Source organism: Sinocyclocheilus anshuiensis, unplaced genomic scaffold, assembly GCF_001515605.1.
Source record: "Sinocyclocheilus anshuiensis isolate Anshui unplaced genomic scaffold, SAMN03320099.WGS_v1.1 scaffold1065, whole genome shotgun sequence".
In the NCBI taxonomy this organism is placed as follows: Eukaryota; Metazoa; Chordata; class Actinopteri; order Cypriniformes; family Cyprinidae; genus Sinocyclocheilus; species Sinocyclocheilus anshuiensis.
In genome coordinates, this window is record NW_015555804.1 from 497,868 (window position 1) to 519,537 (window position 21,670).

The 21,670-nt window shown below is 38.1% G+C and overlaps 2 protein-coding genes across 2 annotated transcripts in view; one reads left to right on the top strand and one right to left on the bottom strand.

Annotated features, from left to right (window-relative positions):
- Positions 1-154: 154 nt before the first annotated feature.
- On the top strand, positions 155-3,476 carry LOC107674973 (DNA-directed RNA polymerase II subunit RPB3-like). Its single transcript, XM_016469142.1, has 9 exons — positions 155-412; positions 1,463-1,512; positions 1,680-1,748; positions 1,835-1,887; positions 2,008-2,136; positions 2,210-2,261; positions 2,339-2,507; positions 2,714-2,788; positions 3,152-3,476. Exons 1-9 carry the CDS (start codon positions 327-329, stop codon positions 3,294-3,296), a joined length of 828 nt encoding a protein of 275 aa, XP_016324628.1. The 5' UTR covers positions 155-326; the 3' UTR covers positions 3,297-3,476.
- A 1,527-nt stretch (positions 3,477-5,003) lies between these two features.
- LOC107674946 (SH3 and multiple ankyrin repeat domains protein 2-like) overlaps positions 5,004-21,670 on the bottom strand; it is a 99,316-nt gene continuing 82,649 nt past the window's right edge. Inside the window, exons 18-25 of the mRNA XM_016469107.1 lie at positions 17,421-17,556; positions 17,003-17,083; positions 16,614-16,622; positions 15,969-15,989; positions 13,915-14,039; positions 13,464-13,575; positions 10,825-13,177; positions 5,004-8,139 (exon numbers count right to left, since the gene is read on the bottom strand). Coding sequence (XP_016324593.1) covers positions 7,602-8,139; positions 10,825-13,177; positions 13,464-13,575; positions 13,915-14,039; positions 15,969-15,989; positions 16,614-16,622; positions 17,003-17,083; positions 17,421-17,556 — 3,375 coding nt within the window. The 3' untranslated portion in view covers positions 5,004-7,601. The remainder of the gene's footprint in view (positions 8,140-10,824; positions 13,178-13,463; positions 13,576-13,914; positions 14,040-15,968; positions 15,990-16,613; positions 16,623-17,002; positions 17,084-17,420; positions 17,557-21,670) is intronic.

The following is a 21,670-nucleotide window of genomic DNA, read 5'->3' on the forward strand; positions in this document are numbered from 1 at the left end:
CATGCTATTTTGAGATAATACCATAATGAATTAGTGAGCGGTAACAATGCATTTCGTTACAAGTCCTTAAAAAGACCCTCAAAATATGACGTTTAATCTAGTTTGACGCAAGAAGATTTCTCAAGATTTCCGAGGACCTTTATTTTTAACCGGAAATGGTACTACAGTGAACCGGATGCTAACGGAATGAGGGCAGCTAGTGACCAATGAGCTTCTGTCGTTTGTTATTGTGCTGGAGAGGCGCTCGATGCTGGAGCTTACGAACAACAGACCGCACATACATTTATTTTATTTATTAGCGTCTTAATCTTGAGCCTAATTTCGCTATGCCGTATGCCAACCAGCCCACAGTGAAAATCACGGAGCTGACGGACGAGAATGTGAAGTTTGTGATCGAGAACACGGATCTCGCGTGAGTGATCCAACGATCATTTAGCGTTTAATTAAAGCAAGTGTGTTATATTAATGACATTGAAATGCATGTTTATTTTGTCACTAACAAAAATATGTTTTTAAATTTCGTCGGAGTAACGCAAATAATGTGGTAACTTAACTTATATGCATCTGGTAAGAGCCATGCTGTGTATAGTAACGTACCGTGGTATTACTGAACTGATGCCATCACTTTACCATGGTACTGCTATAGCCCTTTTTTTTTTTTTTTACTTTTTAACAAAATAACAACTTAATGTTTGAAATTTAATATGATACATATATATTTCATAAACATTTAAATATTGTCAATTTGTCATTCTATGTATATGTGTATGTGTATATATATATATATATATATATATATAAAGAGTGCGTGTGTATTTATACAGAAATTACACACACACACACGCATTAAATATTAACTAAAACTATAAAAACATTTTACATATAATTTAAATATGTAACTATTAGAATTGTAATGTGATACATAATATTTATATATAAATAATGTTATTATTATAAAATTACACTGAAAACTAGTTTTAAACTGTGTTTAGACATTTAGTTGATAAAAATATTTAGTTTGACCTGATGAGGCTAATGATCAAAATTTTATGGATTTTAAAAAAGTGTTTCAGGCCCTATTTTTACTATGTGTGTGTGAGTATGTAAGTATGTTTAACCTCCTGAGAACCAGAAATAAAAAGCTTTGTGAATTTACTATTTTTTCATGTCATTACATTGTTTAGAGCATAAGAAATAAATGGTAAAATAACATTTATGTTATGCTATGTCCTCTGTAGAGGACACCAGGACTCAGTTTTTCTAAAAATAAAATGACAAGAATAGACATGAAAAGGCAAAAACAAAGGGAATTGTTTTTTAAATCACCAATCAATTTTTAGGTTTCAGGATTTTTTTATAACTAACTTTGGAGGCAAAAACTCCATAGCTGGGTCTCAGGAGGATAAATATATATATATATATATATATATATATTTCAAATAAAAAATATTATTTGTTTCAGGGTGGCAAACTCAATTCGACGTGTATTCATGTCAGAAGTTCCAACCATCGGTAAGAATCTTACCGAATCTTAAGAAAGTCTTCTGGCTGCTGCCAGAAATATGTGTGTTTTATACAACAACACGACAAAAAGTTGATTTAATTATGTGTTTGCTTGATTTAATTATGCACTTTGTCTTTTAAATCTGTTAATCTGATGTAATGTGCTTGTTTGCCAGCTATCGATTGGGTTCAGATTGATGCCAACTCCTCTGTGCTCCATGATGAATTTATTGCACACAGAGTGGGTGCGTATGTACAAAATCTTTCCAAATCTTTCATTTCACTCTTCTTATTGTGCTAAGTGCTGTTATCATGCTCCTCTTTTTTTTAGGGTTAATTCCACTCACGAGTGATGACATTGTTGACAAGATGCAGTACTCACGAGTAAGTGTATTAAACACCCTGCCAGGGTTTCTGTTTTTAGAAGAACTTATGAATATGACTCATCTCATTAAATGTAGGGAACTGAAACATAACATTTTGCTTTCTTTGGTTTCCTATTAGGACTGCACATGTGATGATTTCTGCCCAGAGTGTTCGGTTGAGCTCACGCTGGATGTAAGATGTGCAGAAGACCAGACACGACACGTGACCTCACGAGATCTCCTGTCCAATAACCCCCGAGTCATCCCTGTACGTGTATTCTCCTCACAAACTCACACATACACACTTTGCTTTTTCTGAAGTGATGTATCTTGTTCTTCAGGTAACATCCAGAAGTCGAGACAACGATCCCAATGACTATGTAGAGCAGGATGGTGGGTCAAATTCCTCTCTGATTTTCGGAATAATCACTCAGATATATCAGTGTTGATGATTTGGGGATTTCGCACAGACATCCTATTGGTGAAGCTCAGGAAGGGTCAGGAGCTGCGTCTCAGAGCATACGCTAAAAAGGGTTTTGGCAAGGAGCATGCCAAATGGAATCCCACTGCAGGGGTGGCATTTGAGTACGACCCAGACAATGCACTGAGACACACGGTGTACCCAATTCCACAGGAATGGTATGATTCGTTTGGTTTGTTTTGATCACATTAAACACATTAAATAAGTATTATTTGTAATCAGGTACACAGAAAAAACTACTTGTATTAATTATGGTTATATTTTTATTCTAATTTATGTATTTATGTAATCTTCATATATTAATTTAGCTTTTTACTTGTCAAAAAATGTTATGTATAATCATGTACCTTTGCTCAATCGTCAGGCCTAAAAGTGAGTATTCAGAAATTGAAGAGGATGGAGTTCAAGCTCCATATGATCCTAACGGCAAGCCAGAAAGGTAAGGAAGTTTAAACCCATACATACATAAGCATTTATGCATGGGAATTGTTGTCTTAATAAATAACCCTGTTGCACTTATCCACTTAAAAACACACTTTAGAACTGAAAAATGTATATTTACTACACAAATAGAATATGAGATTTGTAAATCACATTTTTAAAGTTTTCCTCATATATCCAGGTTTTCTGTGAACTTGTGAAACCTGTGGTTTTATTTAAAATTATCTATTATTAACCATTTAATTGTCATGTTATACATTATGTGCTTGCAAGGTGAAGAACACCATGCAATAGAGGGTTAATAAAAAAAAAAGGACATGTCAATACAAATACATGATTACATTACGTTTTTTTCATCCAGGTTCTATTACAACGTGGAGTCCTGTGGTTCACTTCGGCCTGAGACCATTGTCATGTCAGCTTTCGCTGTACTTAAGAAGAAACTGAGCGATCTGCAGACACAGCTCAGCCATGAAATTCAAAGTGATGTGCTCACCATTAACTAAACTGTTCAAATACTGCTTTTTGGATCACACATTTAGGAAAATATATTTTTTCAGCTGTTATGTTTTTGCATGAAACTGTATTATGGTGGAGAATTCTATGAATAATAAACACAAACATACTGTTGTTTCATTACACGAGTTGCACAATGTCGAGAAAAGAAAAAAAAAACAATGAACACCAGAGGGCAGGGTTTGTGTGAAAAATATATCAAGAGGCTATTCTGTTGATGAATACATGATTGAAACATGAAGAGACAGCGTGTATGGTCATGACACAGCATTGAACAGCATGCCGATAATGGCAACATTTTATTTCAAGCCAAACAAGCCCTGAAATGGATGTAACACGTTTCCAGAAAACCGCCCCGAGACAAACTGTGAACAAAACACATGGAAGGAACAAGAGCTACGTGAGTACGAGAACAGATTGTTGCAATCATGTTTATTCGTCCCGTAAATTTTGGTTGTTTCAAATACAGAAGTATCGAGGGATTTGGCGGAAGGTGCAATCACAAAAACTTCTCTCTTTGATTTTAATCATGAATTCTAGTTAAGCACAAAATTACAGCAACATAGATCAAGTGAATGCATTCCTCACAAGAAGTGCGTGAGAGACAACTATGAAGAAGAAACAGAACTCGTAGTCCAGCTCTAAGTCAGGACCTACTGGAAACTTCTGCGTGTCTTCATATAAAATGGGGTTTCAAAATCGAATTCTGCGTACACAACGATTCAGTGCTACCACTCATTTTCCAGAAAAATAAAGTGTCAGTTTGCAGTTATCGTATGGTGTAAAAGTGCGGTCACATTAGCGATATTTCAGCGAAATGTAGTGGGCATAAAAGTATATCGTCAGTTATGTAGCGATGCGGCTGTTCTCACACATTCCAGTAAAGGCCACGTTAACGCAGCAGCAGAATACGGTTGTCAGTACTATATTTTAGTAATCAATGCGTTCACGCACATTTTGGTCAGTTTGTACATTTTCAGGACTTTTGGTGAATCCCACACCTGCTGTGCGAACGAAACCGTACTGAGCATGTTTTCATGTGTAGTTTCGGTAACTCTGAGAGATACAGATATATGAGCTCAGTAGTGTTGGGCAGTGTTGCCAACTAATTTTCAGAGAAAGTTGCTAAAGGAAGGTCGATTTGTTGCTAAAAGTTGCTAAATTACGTTATGACGTCCTTGTGCGATGACGTCACTGCGTAATCAAGATGCAAAATTGTCACAACATCAAATCTCCGCAAAAAACTTTTATATATGTTAATTTAGATTTGTTTGTAAAATAATATGCGTAATATAATAAAATATAAATAACTGCATTTTAAATACATTGAATTATTGAACACTTATTGAACGTTTTTTTAATAACTAGTAAACTAGTAATACTACACATTCTCAACAATTATGCTTTAAGCAGTGTATTAGTAGTTAGTTAGTATGCTCGGGAAGAACGAGTCGTCTCGGGGTGATTCGTTCAGTCGCGCATGCGCAACATCCTATACGTTCTGTACTGGAATTAGTCAAGTAGTTCACCTGGTTCGAGTCTTCGGGTTTTTCCGAGTCGTTCGTTCATCATTTAATTATATTTTGCTAAAATGAACGAAATGACTCGAAAAAAGATAAGTTAATTTTGCTGAACGAGACTCAAAGGTCCGAGTCGGTAAAATTATCCGAACTTCCCATCACTAGAGCTCAGTTGTGTGACGCGTGAAGGTTTAGATCCAATCACCGTCCTCCATCTGAGCTGCTCCCGCCAGTTTAGTGGTCAGGTCAGGTGCTGCGCCTCAACCATAGACTGTATAAAAACAGGCCTCAACTTAAGTTTTGTCGTGTCAAATGTCGTCATCTCATATATTAACTTTAGTCATTGTAACTAGGTGATATTCACAAATATTGACTTAAGTTACACGTTCCTACAGACAGTATTCGAGCCTCTGTTGTAAGCTGCTGTGTGGACGGGATATTTCGAGACTCACACTTGTAAGTAAACGCGGCTGACAGCTATTGACATGACTGCATTTCGCCCACTAAATGTGACCGCATCAAAAGTGGCCTAAAATATGCGCTCGTTTTGTTTTTCAAGTATACACACCACACAAATCTACGTTTTAACTTCTTTCTTTAATTACATAATCTAAAAGAAGCAGGTGACAGCCATTATCTCATTATTTTTCATATCTTCTAATTCACTGAGACCAATGTGTATGTAAATTTCATAATATTATATACTGTACTGTGGAATACTGGCAAAGAAAGACCAAACAGTGTTCTTTAAATTTGTGTATTGCTTCTTAACTGATACCACATAGATTTTTGGCACACCACATATCAGAGTTAAATGTCATAAAAATTTCATAAATATTTCTATAAATCTTTAAAATACTGTGCTGTTTCCTAAAATAATATATATAGAGATGATAACTCTAACTCCTCTAAGGTTGAGAGATAAGCAAACATATATATAATTTATTTCTGAATCTCGTCACTGCATACTTTAAACGGCCATAACTTAATTTCATTCACAGCCATTCTCTATTTCATTTATCACCTTTCCCTCAGTTCTGACGTTACCCACAGTGCTTTGAATTTAATACTGAAGGTGAAATGTATAATGCTGGCTGTTGCTTCGTGTCTCTGTGAGGTTTTAATCACAAATATGAATATTATATCTAGTCCGATTTCATACCTGTGGGATTTTATCACATAGTATGATGAAATTGATAAATCTCTGAGAAATGTGTCTAACAATGAGAAGATCACAACTAAACTTCAGATGACCTAGATATGTTGTGGTGCGTCAAACTGTAACAAGGATAGGCACACATTGTAGTTACATGTTTAAATTAATAACGTAGTGAGTCAGCAAAATTATAATTTCTTCCAGTTGTTGAGCAAAGCAAAAGGATTGCAGGACATAAAATGAAAAGGACAAGTAGAAGCACTTTGATTTTTGATTAAACAGGAAAATGAAAGTTTACACTTTGTGATCTCGCTTAAAAATTTGTTGTAGACAGTTGCAGGTTTAGTTGCAAAAAAACAAAACAAAAAAGTCCAAATAAAATTTAAATCAAAATAAATACTCAACAATTTACAAATATGAAGTCCTGTGTTAGTTACAATTGACGACATTGATATGTATAGATTAAGGAGGTTTTCCTGTAGACGTTCCTTTTTACCACCCAACAATCAAATGATTTAGCGAATTATAATTACAAAAAATAAATACAGTACATAAAAATAAATTATTAAATGAGGAATTCACATTTTTAAAGCAAAAGACAAATACATACTGGCCCTTTCAGAGTGATTGTGTCAGCGTTCAACACAAAGCTGTCAAATTTGACAAAGCAGAATTGTCAGTTTCTACTTCAATTATTTTCCATTCACCCATGAAACTAAACCTCAATATTTCAGATCTTATGTGTTCCTGTGAAGACCCATTATTCCAAATCAAACCTGCTGGAAGTTAATACTGACTAGCAACGCTGAGCAACAGCGCAAAACTAGTGTTGACTAAACGTACAAATAAAATGTTGGTGGGAATGCCGTAGACCTCCTTACCGTATGGAAGACACCTAATAGTAAACCACAATTCAAAGAGACCCAAGAGAATTGTTGATCATTCAGACAAACATCCAATGTTAGCGTATTACGAGACTTGAAGATTCAAAATGGTGGAGAGACCTTTTGCTTGCTACGGTTACGTTTGTTCACATGTAGGGAGATTTGACCTCTGTGTTTTCAAGTGACCACGGCCCTTCTAGGACTGTCAGGGAATGAACTGAGGGACATCTAAATGCCCGCTGATCACATCTCCGAGATTCATGTACCTCTTGGTCAAAGGAGTAGGAGGGAAAAAAAAGCAAGATATTTATTTCATAGGCAGCTGATACATAGACAAAGGTTCCCTTTATTCCTGAAGAAATATTCTCTGTAGAATTGTCTTAGCAAAGATAGAAAATGGATCCCCAGCTCTGCTGGTTTCAGTGCATTCGAAGGAGGCCAAAGTCCTTAAAAGCCAAAGGATAGTCAGCTCATGTTTGTAGTTTCCATACAGTGTGTTGGCTTCAATGTCCTCTCTGGTGCCGGAGCTCTTGGAACAGAAACACAGGGAACCGCTTGTGCTTACGCGGATATTTTGAACGCTCGAGTTTCTTCAGGATGTGAGAGTTCCTAAAATCCACCGAAAGCATGATAGGACAACAAAGTGTTCAAATTAGTGAACTGAAATAAGGGAAGAGGGAAAAAGAAGCTTATGAACAAGATACGCGGAGTCCTGGTGAGGACATCTGCCCAGTCTCATCTGTCCAAGAGGACTTTCAGCGCTCGCTCGATGTTCATTCTGTGACCCACACGAGTCACGCCCAAGTCGATCAGATCCTCCTTTTGCAGGTTGGGCAAGTGGCTGCCCTCGATATCATTGTCCATAAAGGCATCCCTGTGCTCGCCCAGGTTCAGGCTCTCAAGCCAGTCGGCCACATCCTGTTTGCTCCACATAAGGATGGGTTTGGTGGCAAAGGGCTTGTTCGATGCAGCCTGGATAAGGGTGAGCGGGGAAGGGGAGCGGCTACGCCCCGTGCCCAGGCTGAGGGGTGGTGTGGGCAGACCAAATACGTCCGTCATGGTGGGGGAAGTGGCTGAGGTCGGAAGGGAAGAGGCACAGCTGAGGCCAGAGTCCGGCGGGGACAGGATAGGGCTCGGGGTGTGGTGGTGGGGAGGCAGGCTCTCGGCCTGTCGGCACGGTGACGGGGCAGGCACGTTGGGGCCAGGCTGGGCAGTGAAGGTAATGGTGGTGTTCTGCTGTGTACCTGAGATGAGGGATACACCATCCTGATTTCTGCAAAGACAGAAGGATGAAAGTGAGGAATATGTATTAAGTTTGAAAACATATGAGACTCAAGGGATAATGTAAAACTACATTCCTGCAAAAGATGCTAGGGTGTTATAAGGGGTTGGCAGAGCATTGCTATGTGGTTGCTAGGGTGTTCCGGGTGCTTACTGGTCCAAGTTAAAGTCTGTATGATATGGCTGCAGGTTCTTCATTCTTGTTTTGTCTGTTTCATTGCCCACCAGGTGAAAATCACAAGTCCAGTGTTCTCCTCAACAAACTGCATTATAACTAGAGTGATGATTTGAGTAATACTTCTAAGTAATGAAGCCTGAGAAAAAAAACTGCATAATTCATAATTACTGAACAAAATTTTACTCAGTCGTCTCATTTTATTCTATAACTTCTATAAATGAAAAATTTTTTAGTTTACATTTGTGTTCGTTTTTTTTTTTAATTCTATAGCTCAAGTGGGACTAAATCAATTTAATTCAATTGTTGACCTCCTCTGGAAAGGTGCCTTTATGGATGGGAGAGTTGAGACCAGAGAATAAGAAAGAGATCCTTACACAAGACATAGGCCTACCCGTACAGCTCTTTATGGGTGAATCTCTCAAACCATGTCTCACCCATGATATAGTATTTGTAGTAGTTCATTTTATTTATGCTGATTTTTGTCCCAACAGCATGATTTTTATTACTGTATTACAGTAAAGAGAAAACAGAATTAGACTAAAATGTGTTTAATTATCGTTAAAATAATGCAACAATAGAAAAAAATCCTAAAAGTCCTAAAAACAGCATAATTTTCTTTATGCAAATTATTATTTTTTATTATTATTATATAAGGGTAAAATATGACTTTTACATTTCTTTGTGAGATTCACCCTCACGTGTCATGTACACAGTTTCTATTTATGTAAAGATCAAAGAGTATTGAAAGTATGAGTGTACTGTAGGTGGTTTAGCTTTAAGGAGGCTGTGAATGTGAGGCTTTTTAGCAATGCAATGTCCTTGCCCCAGGTTTCTCTTTATACCCAAGGTGTATTGGCCTACATTTGTTCAAGTAAACTTTTACATGTGCATCTGATGTAGTACAGCAAATAAAACCAATAATGGACTCCTGTAAAATCTAAATTGATACAAAAAAAAAAACATCAATAACATAGGGCTGTGCAAATAATCGAATGTGATTTATTGCCGATTTTGAACGCGATATTGCGTAGCTTGTCAGTGATCTACGGCTCTGTAGTAAATGCCGCTTCATCTGAATGCACATGCTGGAGATTTACTACTAATCAAAGAAACCGGCTTTAATGTGGAGATGCGCATGAAAATCGCATTTGATTATTTGCACAGCCCTACAATAACAATATATAACATAAGTTACACTCCCAGCCATGGTCTTAAGATTAAACATATCTCAGTTAACTGATTTAAATAAGAAACATGGTAACCTTACACACTAAAAAATTCTATTCATAGTAAAAAGAAAATACATCTTTGCTCAGTGTAAGTTAAACATAGCGCTCTGCCTGGGCTACAAGTGCATTTTAGGGTCAATTATGTGGTCTGTAAATAACAACATCATTCAATAATGAATGAGACTTGGGCTCCATGTCGATGGCAAACCATTGCCTGTGCAATTTAGCAGCCATCGGTATACACAACCCAAAATAAATGACACATGAGCTTCAAAACCTAATGAGCTTTCTCTGTAGGAATCATCAGTGAAAAAAATGTAAGGTGGGGAACGACATGAGAAATATTGATTAAAAATACTCTTAATACAATGATAAATTCTAAAAAGTATTGATAAAAATACTTAAAACAATAGTAAAAGTTATTGACAAAAATCTTTAAAAATAGGCAATTTTACCCAAAACTTTGTAACACATGTTTATTAATGCATTGTGCTGTTGTTCTGTATTGAAATCAGTTTTAAGTTTTATTTTGTGAAACTATGCACAGCATTCCAAATCAGTCACTTATGAGGTTCCATTTGAGTTAAGATGCAGCCATAAAAAAGCTGCCGATGTTGGTAGTATAGCAGCTCAATAGGTTTTCTGAAAATTGGAACTCTTTATAACCTTAAAGGAGTAGTTCACTTAAAGAATGAAAATTCTGTCATCATTTCCAACCAAGATATTTTGAAAAATGTTGGTATCCGAACAGTTGATGAGCACCATTGACTTCCATAGTAGGAAAAAAATACTATGGAAGTCAATGGTGCTCATCAACTGTTCGGATACCAACATTTTTCAAAATATCTTCGTTTGTGTTCAACAGAAGAAAGAAACTCATACAGGTTTGGAACAAGTGGAGGGTGAGTAAATGATGACAGAATTTTCATTCTGGAAGTGAACTACTCCTTTAAATGTTTTAGTCAAAATTAAATATAAAAGTCCTTTAAGATATTGCTTAAGATAATCTAGGGATGTCTTGTGGGAGCAGTTTGGGTGATGTGACAACTAAGCAACAAATGAACCATGTTGTAACAACACGTGCACACACACACCTCCCCCCTCTGTGGTACGGTCTGTGTTCATCATCACACTGACGTTGCTCAGCTCGTCCTCAAGGCTGTTCTCATTATTGGGTTGCTAGGCAACTCTTTCGTTCTCCAGCAGAGCGCACACACTAATCTGAGAGCCTAAATGTAAGCCTGTGATCCAGGAAGGAAAGAGGGCATACCTCGTTCCGAAGTGAGTCCTGGATCCTGTCGGAGAGTCTAATGCTTCCCCTGGCTTTGGTGCTTTGTCCTTGTTCACATGCTGCAGAACTGAATTGGCTTCTGGGCCATGGGATCCTTTCATCTCCGGAGGGTCTCCCCACAGCTTTGAGGTTCGTTGCGTTGGGGTTTTCAAGGGTTCTGGTGGAATTGATCCAGGGGGCGGAGGTGGGAGAGAGGAGGGCATTCTGAAAGAGCTCATGTTCTCCTCAGGCAAAGCGTCCTTGTAAAGTGCATTGCTCTTGATGGCAGGTTTGGGTTTTGGTTTTGACAGGATTTGAGACCTGTCCACCAGAAAGGCTTGTCCATCTGCATAGACAGTGCATGTGTCCAGAGTCTCGCCTCCTTCAGAAGACAAGGTTGAGATGCTGGACACAGTAGAGATGGTGCTGGTGGTCTCGAGTTGGGGGTCACCGCTGCTCCGGCTGTCTACCTCAATGCCCGAGTCAGTGATTTGTTCATAGGGCTCTAGCGGCCCTGGATGGAAGCTGGGAGGTGTGCAGTTTGTGAGGACCGTTGGTCTTTTGATTTCGGAATTCCCACGACCTAACGGGGGATAGTAGGGAGCAAGAGAAGGTCCTTTTGTACCATTTGTTTTCTGTTTGAGCAGTTCAGCTATAGTCCCCGCCTGGTCTTCAGGAATGTCAAAACTGTTGGCAAACTCCAGTGGGGGTGGTAGGGGTTCAGCAAAAACAAACTCTTCATCGATGTCGACAGAAGCCAAGGGCGGTGGAGGGATGCCGAAGGGCAGCTTGACAGGCTCATCCACTGAGCTAACAGTTATGATGGTCTTGCCATGTGGAGCAGCTGATAGCGCCTTGGGAGCTGGGGGGTTGGTGGGAGCTGGCTGGTTGGGGTCGCGAAGCTCCCCAGGGGTGTTGTCGGGACTCACTGCCTCGTCCCTGTCGCCTTCAGACAAGCTGTTATCCTCCGATTTTTCCCCATCTGTGGTGTGTACCATCAGCAGGCCAGCTGACTTCTGCTGAGAAGTGTCCACAATGTCAATCAGCATGTTCTTCTTCTCCTCAGGCCTCTTCTCAAGCTTGCCCAGATCGAGCTGATACTTGGATTCAGTCTCATATTTGGACTCCGTCATCTGCCTCCGCAGGCCCCCGCGGGGACGGCCCATGGTAGCAGTACTTGAGAAGCCAACCTCCACATTTGGTCTAAGCTTTGTGTCAATAAAAAGAGGTTTATTGAGATCAAGTTTGGATGGGTCACTCTTTAGAGGAAGAGGCTGTGATTGCTCACTCATGGCTCTGTCTCTGGCAGCTAACGCTAAAGCTAATGGTGAATTGGGGTCTAGTGGCTTGCCTGTTACTGGGTGAACATAATTCCCACTTCCTGAGCTGTAGGTCTTATGAGCAGGCAGACTGATTGGGCTGTGTCCTGTACGCGTGTTCAAAAGTTCCCTTACCATGGTGGGCTCAGGGCTGTTGAAGTCTGTCACATTGCCACCACCTCTAGGGATGCTAAGTAGTGATGAGGGAGGTGCCATGAGCCTACGCAGCCGCTCATCGCTGCTAAACATGCCCTCATCAATAGACTTGGAGTGTCGGAGACGTGGGGCTGGTGTAGGCACCACGTCCTCATCACCTGCATCTGTGGACTTAAAAGATGGGGAGTTGCGATGAGCATCAAGCCTTTTCTCCCTGTCTCTAACTGCACCGGCAATGGCAGCTGCAAAAGGACTGCCAAGATTTAAGCCATCTTCAGGACGGAGTTGTCCTGGGTGATCCGGTGTGGTCGTCTCAATTTCCATGCTGCTCCCTTGACTGCTCTTACCGCTGCTGCTGGTGGAGGGCTCTTTGATTATTATGGTCGGAATCGGGATGGAGCAGGTTTTCTCAGGACTGTCTTCTACGTTGGACTGCTTGACAAGCATTCCCTTCCTTCTGGCAGGCTTGTTGGGCACAAACAGTCCAGCTTGACCCATCTTGCCTAAATCGGAGTAAGGGTTCTCAGGAACTTGGGCACGGCGCATATGAAGACACTGTTGGGCCGTTGGGCTGTGATTGTACCCCTCAGAATCGTACTGCTCTGGACTGTCTCTGTAATACATGCCCTGATCTCTCCAACCAGCACCTTCACCTCTGTCTGGGGCTGTGCTGTTTGCATTAGGACTCTGTGAAGTAAAGCCTGGCCTGATGGTGCCGTATCCTCGACCAGCTGGGACAGGAGCATTATTATGAGGTGGAGATGGAGGGGAGATGGCTGGTGGAGGTGGAATATCCTCTGATGTGTCAGGCATTGAAAGGCTTCTTGTAAATTTCAACATTGGAGGAGTAAGGAACTGCTTCTCTTCTTCGGTTACTCCTGTAGAGGGATGAAGAAAGAAAAATCAACAAATCAACAAGCCTGGGGGTGCAATCACCATCCAGAAACAATAAATATGACGCTACAAAGCAACTGATACATCTTGAAAATACGTCACATCAGTGAAAAAGCCTCCAGCAAGAGTGGGCTTACCACTGAGTGTAAGTAAACCAAATATTTTTATCAGTTTACAAAGAGCTGAAAGACTTTTGTGTGCAATTCATCAAAATAAAGGACTGTGTAAAGATGTACTTCGGCAACAAAACAAAATGAAACAACCACACACCTATAGATGTTTGCCGCCGTATGGTTCCTTTTGGTAAACCCAGGAAGGGGCCTCTAGGACTCCCTGGCTGTTGTGGCGAGTCTACTGCTGTATCCTGACTATTGCAGAGAGACTGCAAAAGACAGAATAAGGCAGACATGATAATAAGTACAAGCAGAATGCAGCACTATAGCAAAGCGTCCATTCAAACTAGGCTTCACATAATATGTTGAAATGATTTCATAAAGATTTCATAAAGAGATTGAGATGAAGAAATAAAAATAATCTAAAGCAGTGAAGCATACTCACAAGCCTGTGCACAACTACACTCTAATTTAAGCATCAAAAACCAATATAGCATGCACGGGCAATGGTTTTACCAGACTTGCGAAAAGCGATTATTGCAGTTAGGCTACAATACAATTCTCAACAATGCCAAAACTCTAGAGGACATTAGACAAGGCATGCTTACATTAATTTCAGGGCTGACAGCAAAACACTTGCTAGTCGGACGTGGTTTGACTGCCGCCACCCTCACATCTGCATTTGAGTTGTCCCACATGGGTTTCTGGGGGGGCACGACCTCATCCACTTTATCTGTAAGACAACAGCATCTCAAATTAGAAAGCAGGAAGCTACATTTAAAATAAGCTCAGTATCAAATATTGCTAATTTCCTCTAACAGGATCCTCAGAGCAAGGATCCAAACCGAGCAAGAGAGGCGACAGAAATAGGTACAATGACAATGGTCAAGGTCAAAGCCGTGCAAGCGCTTCCTGGTTCCGTTGTAGAAATCTTAGCACTTCTTTCAACGGCCACTGCGCAACATGCTAGCATTTTTTTAGACAGCTCCCATGCATGGGATTATTACTTAGTGTGACTTGAAATACAATCCTCTTCTTCAGACCCTCATTATCTGAAAGCTGATCATCTATACAGAAATGGAGGAAAGGGAAATTCAGAGTCTGATTTTTCTAGCATAAAAGTCATCAAGACTGAATCTGGTAAGGTACACACACACACACACTCAAAACCCCCTATACATCTGCCATTAAAATGGGTTTCATATCTGGATATTCTTTAACAGGACTTAATTTATACTTTATACTGTTCTTTGCAAATACACTACTTACTTTCGAAACATTTCCACAATAAAAGATGTTAATATGGTTTAAAAGAGAAAAGAAGAACATAAAGTTTAAAACTCACTAAAATTATTGACCAGAGTGCACAATCATAGTATTTGTTGTGTTGGATAATGATTGTAGTACAACCTTAATTATGCATTTTTATGCAGACAATAAACTGTGCATTATCATTTACACCTCCACCTCAGTACGTGATTTCAGAGATCCAGTCACAATACGTCTTGGATGCTATTTATGTGGTCAAGTACTAATCTGGAAACACATGTTAATGTCAGGACTAAAGGGGGCCACAGTTACACCTCTTCATTCAGCATTAAATGGATATATACACTCAGGCTTTAAATATAAAATCCCATCATACCCCTGAGGCAAACCTGAATTTAAAAATAAATAAATACTGCCAAAATTGGCCATTTCAGGAGTCTAGTTTATATTCATAACTGAAAGTCTATCTAAGACTACAGGAGTATGCATCTGTTTCATAATCAGGGTCTCCTATATAATACCTAAATATGGATTTAAAATTACTCTCTTTAATGAACAGTATGTACAAAGCTGTTTTAAGGACACAGCAGGAGTACTATGCAGCCAGCCACATTATGTAAACATAAAACTAATGCTTACAATGGTTCAGAAAATATCTCCTTCAAGAAGACAAAGGAGTCCATTCAGCAGTCTAAAGATGTCGTTACATATCTGTGCAACAGTCACACGTCATCATATTCATGGTCAATGCTAATAGTGGCAATAGCTTTACACTGAAAATATGGCATTACATTTTGCAGGTGGAATGTTTCTATATTAAACATATTCAGCATTATTTCCATGGCAGCGTTTTGTTTCAGAGTGATTCAAAGCTGGAGTTGTCCCTCGTTTGATAAAAGTTAAAGCATAGTTCTTTAAAGGGAGAAATTATCTTTAAATGTCCAGCTTTAGGATTTTATCTTTTCTGTGAGGAGTGAAATGGAGGCAGGACCTATTATATAAGTAAGAACAAGGACTTGTATCTGAAGCCAGGTTTTCAGCATGGGAAATTCATGGCTCTTGTTTTCTCAAGCGTATCCTTTTTATAATAGAGGGCAGGCTGTTGAATAATATATTCTTACATTGCACTTTTAAAAATCTAGGGGGTTAATAAGTGAAAATATGTGAAGCTAAAGTCTTATGGAGAATTTTGCAGTGTAAACACATGGTCTGTTTTCACAGTAAGCAGTCTTCCATTCAACTGGTAAATTTTGATTATTGGAGAGAATACAAATTATTTGCACATTTCTTTTACTGAGTCATATAAAAAAAAAGTTAAATTGTGTGAGAGAAATAATCACTACTGTTGCTAAGCTGAGGTGACAAATTTAAAGAGTGCTTAGGGAAAACTCACCCTTCTTTTTCCTCAAAGTGGCTTTAACATAAAAGAACAATTCAGCTTTATTCAAGTATTAAGATTCAGAGATAATTTCCAGAAAACATGACGAGGAGAACCAACGTTTGGAATACACTGTATTCCTCCACATGGCATTGACCTGTGCATAATGTAATGCCATTTTAGACAGAAAGCAACAACAAATCCATGCAGTTAACTTTCCAATACTACATGAGACAAGTAGGTTAGTTTACAATATAACAAAGTGACAAAAAAGACAATTAATTTCTTATTACACAATATAAACAAGAATTTAATTCGCATTTAATACTGCTTAACCTTTGTGCTATTGTTTAATTAGTAATAATAAAATCAGCATGACCCATCAAACCCTAGATTTAGCTATGGTCACCAGAATAAATCCTTCACAATCAAGGATCTGCTCAGGTGAAATGTGTCATGCTTTAACAGTGAATGTGAATGTAGTACATTTGTTTTCTTTAGTGGGAACTACAAAAAAACTTGAGACGAACAATGTCCATATAATCACAAATCCCCATCTTAAATATATATAACAAAGTCACATGCATGCCAGGGGAAGCACAACATTACAATTTATACATACAAGTTTTAAAATTAATATTGTAAATAATTGTATCGTACCTTTATCCACTTTTAGGTCAGCATGCAGGAAAACAAAACAACATCAAAGTTCATTTCATAGTGAATGGTGGATGTAGAATAACAACAAAAAGTGTCAGGTTAAAAACACATTTTTAGGGACCGTTCACACAAGACATGATTTTGAATTTAGAAATAACTAGATACAACTGAACTGAATGAATTTGTTGATTTTTTAAATCTTGATGTTATCTTAAAAAATGCAGCTCTCATGGCGTGAGACACCAAATACAAAACAAAATGCAATGCAATACCTTCCAAGACAAAATGCAAGAACACAACCTGTGTGAACGGTCCTTTATCTTGTAAAAATGAATTAAGTGACACCAGATATTGCATGAGATGCTTCTGCTTGGCATGACTGGGCTTACCTAGGTCTTCTAGCTCTGAGGTCATAGATTTTGAACGCATGGACAAGGCTGTGGAGGGAGCCCTCCGTGGTGGCGGTGGCGCTATAGCAACAAACCAAAAAAACATACAGCAGGTACAGTAGATGCTTAGCCATAGGCTGTAGCATCCCCATGGAGAGGCATTGTATACAACATCAACTCATGCCAAGGTTTGAGGATTCACATTTTAAATAATAAATGAGAGAGAAGAACTTGAAAACACAAATTAGTACTGTTAGTAAAATCAATGATTAGCATAACTACCATTAGCATTATGGAAAAGCAATGCTTAGAATTACATGAAAGTTGTTGTGTCTGCAAACATTTTCAAACATATGACTAAACATGTTCCTTCATAGCCTAGATAGTCGAGAAATCCTGAATGAATCAAGACGTTTACCTTTCTTTCGAGCCGTGTCATCAGGATCTAGATTTCGACTGACCGTCACCACTTTGATAATTAAGTGGTTGCCACCGTGACGAATCATGTTGACAACTTGTTTGTGGCCCACTTTGACGACATTGTCCTGATTCACCTACAAAAAAAAGAGGAACAATTTAGAATGTTTCAGGCATGTTCAGATGTTTACAAAGCAATAATTAGTCAAATGCACTTCTCACAAAATTGCACTGTTGTGCACAATTAATTTCCTGCTTTTTGCTGTTTAAAAACACAATAAAATGGTTTGACAAACAAATTTCTTTGTGTGTGTGTTTACATGGCTGGACATATCATTTGTTCATTTTGTTAAAAAAAAAAAAAAGTATTTTAAGTTACACAGCCAAACCTTAGCTAGTTCAGAATTGACAGTTTAGTGCATACTGCATATTTACTGTAAGTATATAGTGTCTATTTTCTATGACGTAAATAGGGAGATTTATAAAGATATTAATTTTATTCAGCAAGAATGCATTGATTAAAAGTGACAGTAAAGACTTTTACTCATTTACAAATTCTATTTAAAATAAATGCTGTTCTTTTGAACTTTCTATTTGTAAAAGAATCCTGAAAAAATGTTTCAAAAATGTAATCAGCATATTAGAATGACTTCTGAAGGATCGTGTGACACTGAATGGCTGCTGAAAATACAGCTTTGTTATTACATAAACAAATTACATTTTAACATGCATTAAAATAAAAAAACACAGCAAAGTTGTTTTAAATTGTACAATTTTATTTCACAACATCACTGTTTTTACTGTATATTTGATCAAATAAATGCATCCTTAATGAGCATAAGAGTCAAAGGGTGAAATATTAATTTATTTCATTGATAAATGGAAAGATTCATTCTTATTCTAGAAAACATTTTATTGTACAAAAAAATCCACATGCCCCTGAGCAAATAGTTGTCATCACTATTTTCAGTCAATTATTATTTTTTTTTACAAAAAGAAAAAGGCTATACTGTATAAATGCATATTTAAATTGATTTAATCAAACTTTAGAAGTACATTAGCATAAATATGGCCTCAAAGCTACTAGACTAGGGTTGGGTACCGACCGAATTGCGTCAGTATTACCGAGTACCGATTCACGTTAAATCAATCGGTGCCAAATTTCGGTACCTGAGAACGCATCTGGGCACATCCGCTATAGAGAGAGAAAGACAGAGCCCCAGTGACGTAATGTCACCCCTGCAACTTGTTCAAACAACACACAGGGCAAGCCGAAATGTTCTGAAGTGTGATTACATTTCTAGGGCCATATGGTTTGATATGATATGGAGTCCATTCATAAAAACGTAATTCACTCTATAGCGTGGAACGCCACGGAATTCGTCAATTTTGGACGAATAAATCAAAAGTAGCCACTGCCACTTAATTCGAATCGCGATATGAACTAGTGTCTGTGAATATTAAAATGACGGTTTAAATATGAATCCTGCATGTTCCGCTTGCCTCTGTATGTATGAATGGCGGAAACGCAGTTTTGTTTACTATGCAAATACTGAAGCACGCGTGACGCTCGCTGTGATTTCCAGCCTCTGCATCTCACTATATGACGGCATGAACACAAAAACTTAATCTCCAGAGCTGCTGTGAGAGTCACTTCGCGAGAATTTTACAGTTTCATTTGAGAAAACTAGCATCATCATACTGTATACACACAGAAACTTCATGGCAACCTGTCAAAATAAAAGTACGGTTTAATATGTAACAGAAATATTATTACTCTTGTATTACTTTTGTAAAGTATAATGTACATTTTTAAATATTCAATTTTCTATCAAATTTAAATAAAACAATTAGATTAACTAGATTAATCACTTAATTGTAGAAAAAAAGTATACAATTATTAGCCTATTAAAATTTTTTACTTGACCAATTTTTGAATTTTGAGGAATATTCACACAATTTTTCTTCCATGTATTAATTTCAACAGCAAACCTCAGTTTGTTTGCAAAAAAATAAAAGGGTTTAATTTTCATTTGATTTAAAATAAATGTTTAATGCCTTCATTTGATTTAGTTAAAATGTGAACGGTACCCAACCCTATACTACACAGAGTATAATACCACAAAACTCCAATTTTAATTTCATAGGGCTTTAACTTCTGTATGCATCATAGTGGGGTAAATTTATTTTAAGCGTTCAGCTACACGATAGGTTATAAACTCTTGCAGGTTTGTTATGGTCCCTGGCAATACCACAGAACAAGCATCAACACCAAAGTTAACCTAACCCAACTACATTTGTTGAAGCCCAGCTATCAAAACCTCATTCATTTCCCTACTGAAACCAACACAAAACCATTATTTTATCCACAGTATGTTTTTAAATAACCTTTTACCTTATAAATTTTCTTCATATACACTTAAACAGTCACAATTCCAGGGAGAGCTGTCATTGTAAAGGCATCAGAGGACGGTAAATCAAATTGGGGTTTAAATGTTTAAGTGGGACTTTCAATCTGCCACTGAGCTGTTACTGGTGAGCTCAATTGCATTCAGCTACAGCAGAAACGATTTGCAAGTGGTGATAAAAGTGGTGATAACCATTGATATATGTGCAACTTTCATCACCAGATATTTTCTCATCATCTCACAACAGAGTTGTAAAGTCCAATGACTCCAACCGGACTAAAAACATACTCTGAGGAAGAAACAATCTGCATTTAACATTTTTTACTCTTGCTGCGTGAAAGTGGAACACAAACTCCCACAACTATTTGAAGATGTTTTTAAAAAATATCTTTTTTGACATGAGTTACCAGCTCACAACTTTGGACCACAGAATGTTTGGAAACAGTACTGTATTTTTTAAATTTTCTGAAGAAAACCCTGAAGAAAACTGAGCATCAAGACTCATGCCAGAATGTTGTGGGTGGATGCAAAGTCATTGCTATGGAGTTCAGAATGGTTGCTAGGGTGTTCTGGGTGGTTGCTAGGTGGTAGATTACTGATCTAAGCCAAAAATCAGCATTTTGTCTTCTAGGCAAAAATGGTAAGCCTGAATGTGTAGAAAAGTAGTATTACACCTAACATGCCAGCCACACGATTTGACAATCACAATTGTCCTTCCCAATCAAACTCAACCTAAATTACAAGCAATAGTGATAGTCACCTTAGCAAGCAGCACTAATGACTACGATAAGACATTGATATGCTTTGATATAAATCGACAAATAAAAGGCACTGCAGGCAAATTAGAGAGACACCCCTGCCCCTGTGGCATTTCTCAAGCAAAACGAGAAACACAGGCACTATGAAACAGATCAGCAGAGAGAACACGAGAGAGACAGGTTTGGAGAGATTTTAGATTATGCCTTTTACAGAAGAAAAGGTTATGTGAATAAGCTTGGGTAACCTAGGCGAGGAGCCGAAGTCATCTTCATGACGAAGAGAGCTGAGCTCCTCCTTTTATTCCATCGCGCGTGTTTGTGTGATTCATAAATGCTGCGAGTGTGATGGAGAGCAAGGGACTACGTATGTGATTGTATGAGAGAGATATTACCATTTGTTCCAATTATATAAAATTAGCTTAAGTTAGAAAACAAGCCATAATAAATGTGGGATCGGGAGTGAAAGGCCCACATGGAGAGCCAGGTCTGTTAGTAAAAGAAATAGCCTTCAAAATCAGTCACCGTTATCTTTTCTACATCTCTCCTTATTGTGCATTTTCATACTGCGCATTCCAGAAGGCCCCAGAAGACAAAATAACTCTGCATTACATCTTAGTGCTTGACCTTCCCTTACGAAAAAGAAGTTTATTCAAGTGTGCTATTAGTATACTTCTTTTAAACTAAAAATAGGAAAGTATACTTTTAGTCTACTTTTTATGTGATGATGTAAATTTAGAGAGATTGAGGGTGCTTTCACACCTGTAGATCAATTGCTTAGTTTCCGAAACAGGGATTAAAATGATTACAATGTTGCTTTTTATTTTACGTGCGGTTCGCTTTCACACGGCAAAGTGTCTAAACGGACCAAATTTGTTAATAAAAGTCACATGCGAGTAAACTGTTCTCTCATTGGTCAAAGTTTCACGGTATATTTTCCGGGATTCCACCGCTGTCACGGCTGTCATATGTCAGGATGGAATGACAACAGCTTCGCGGGCTTATTGTTGGGTTTTTTGTAGTTGTCCTTATATTAATTTATCATTTTGAGCAGGAGTCCAGGATTCATCGGGAACACATTTAAAATG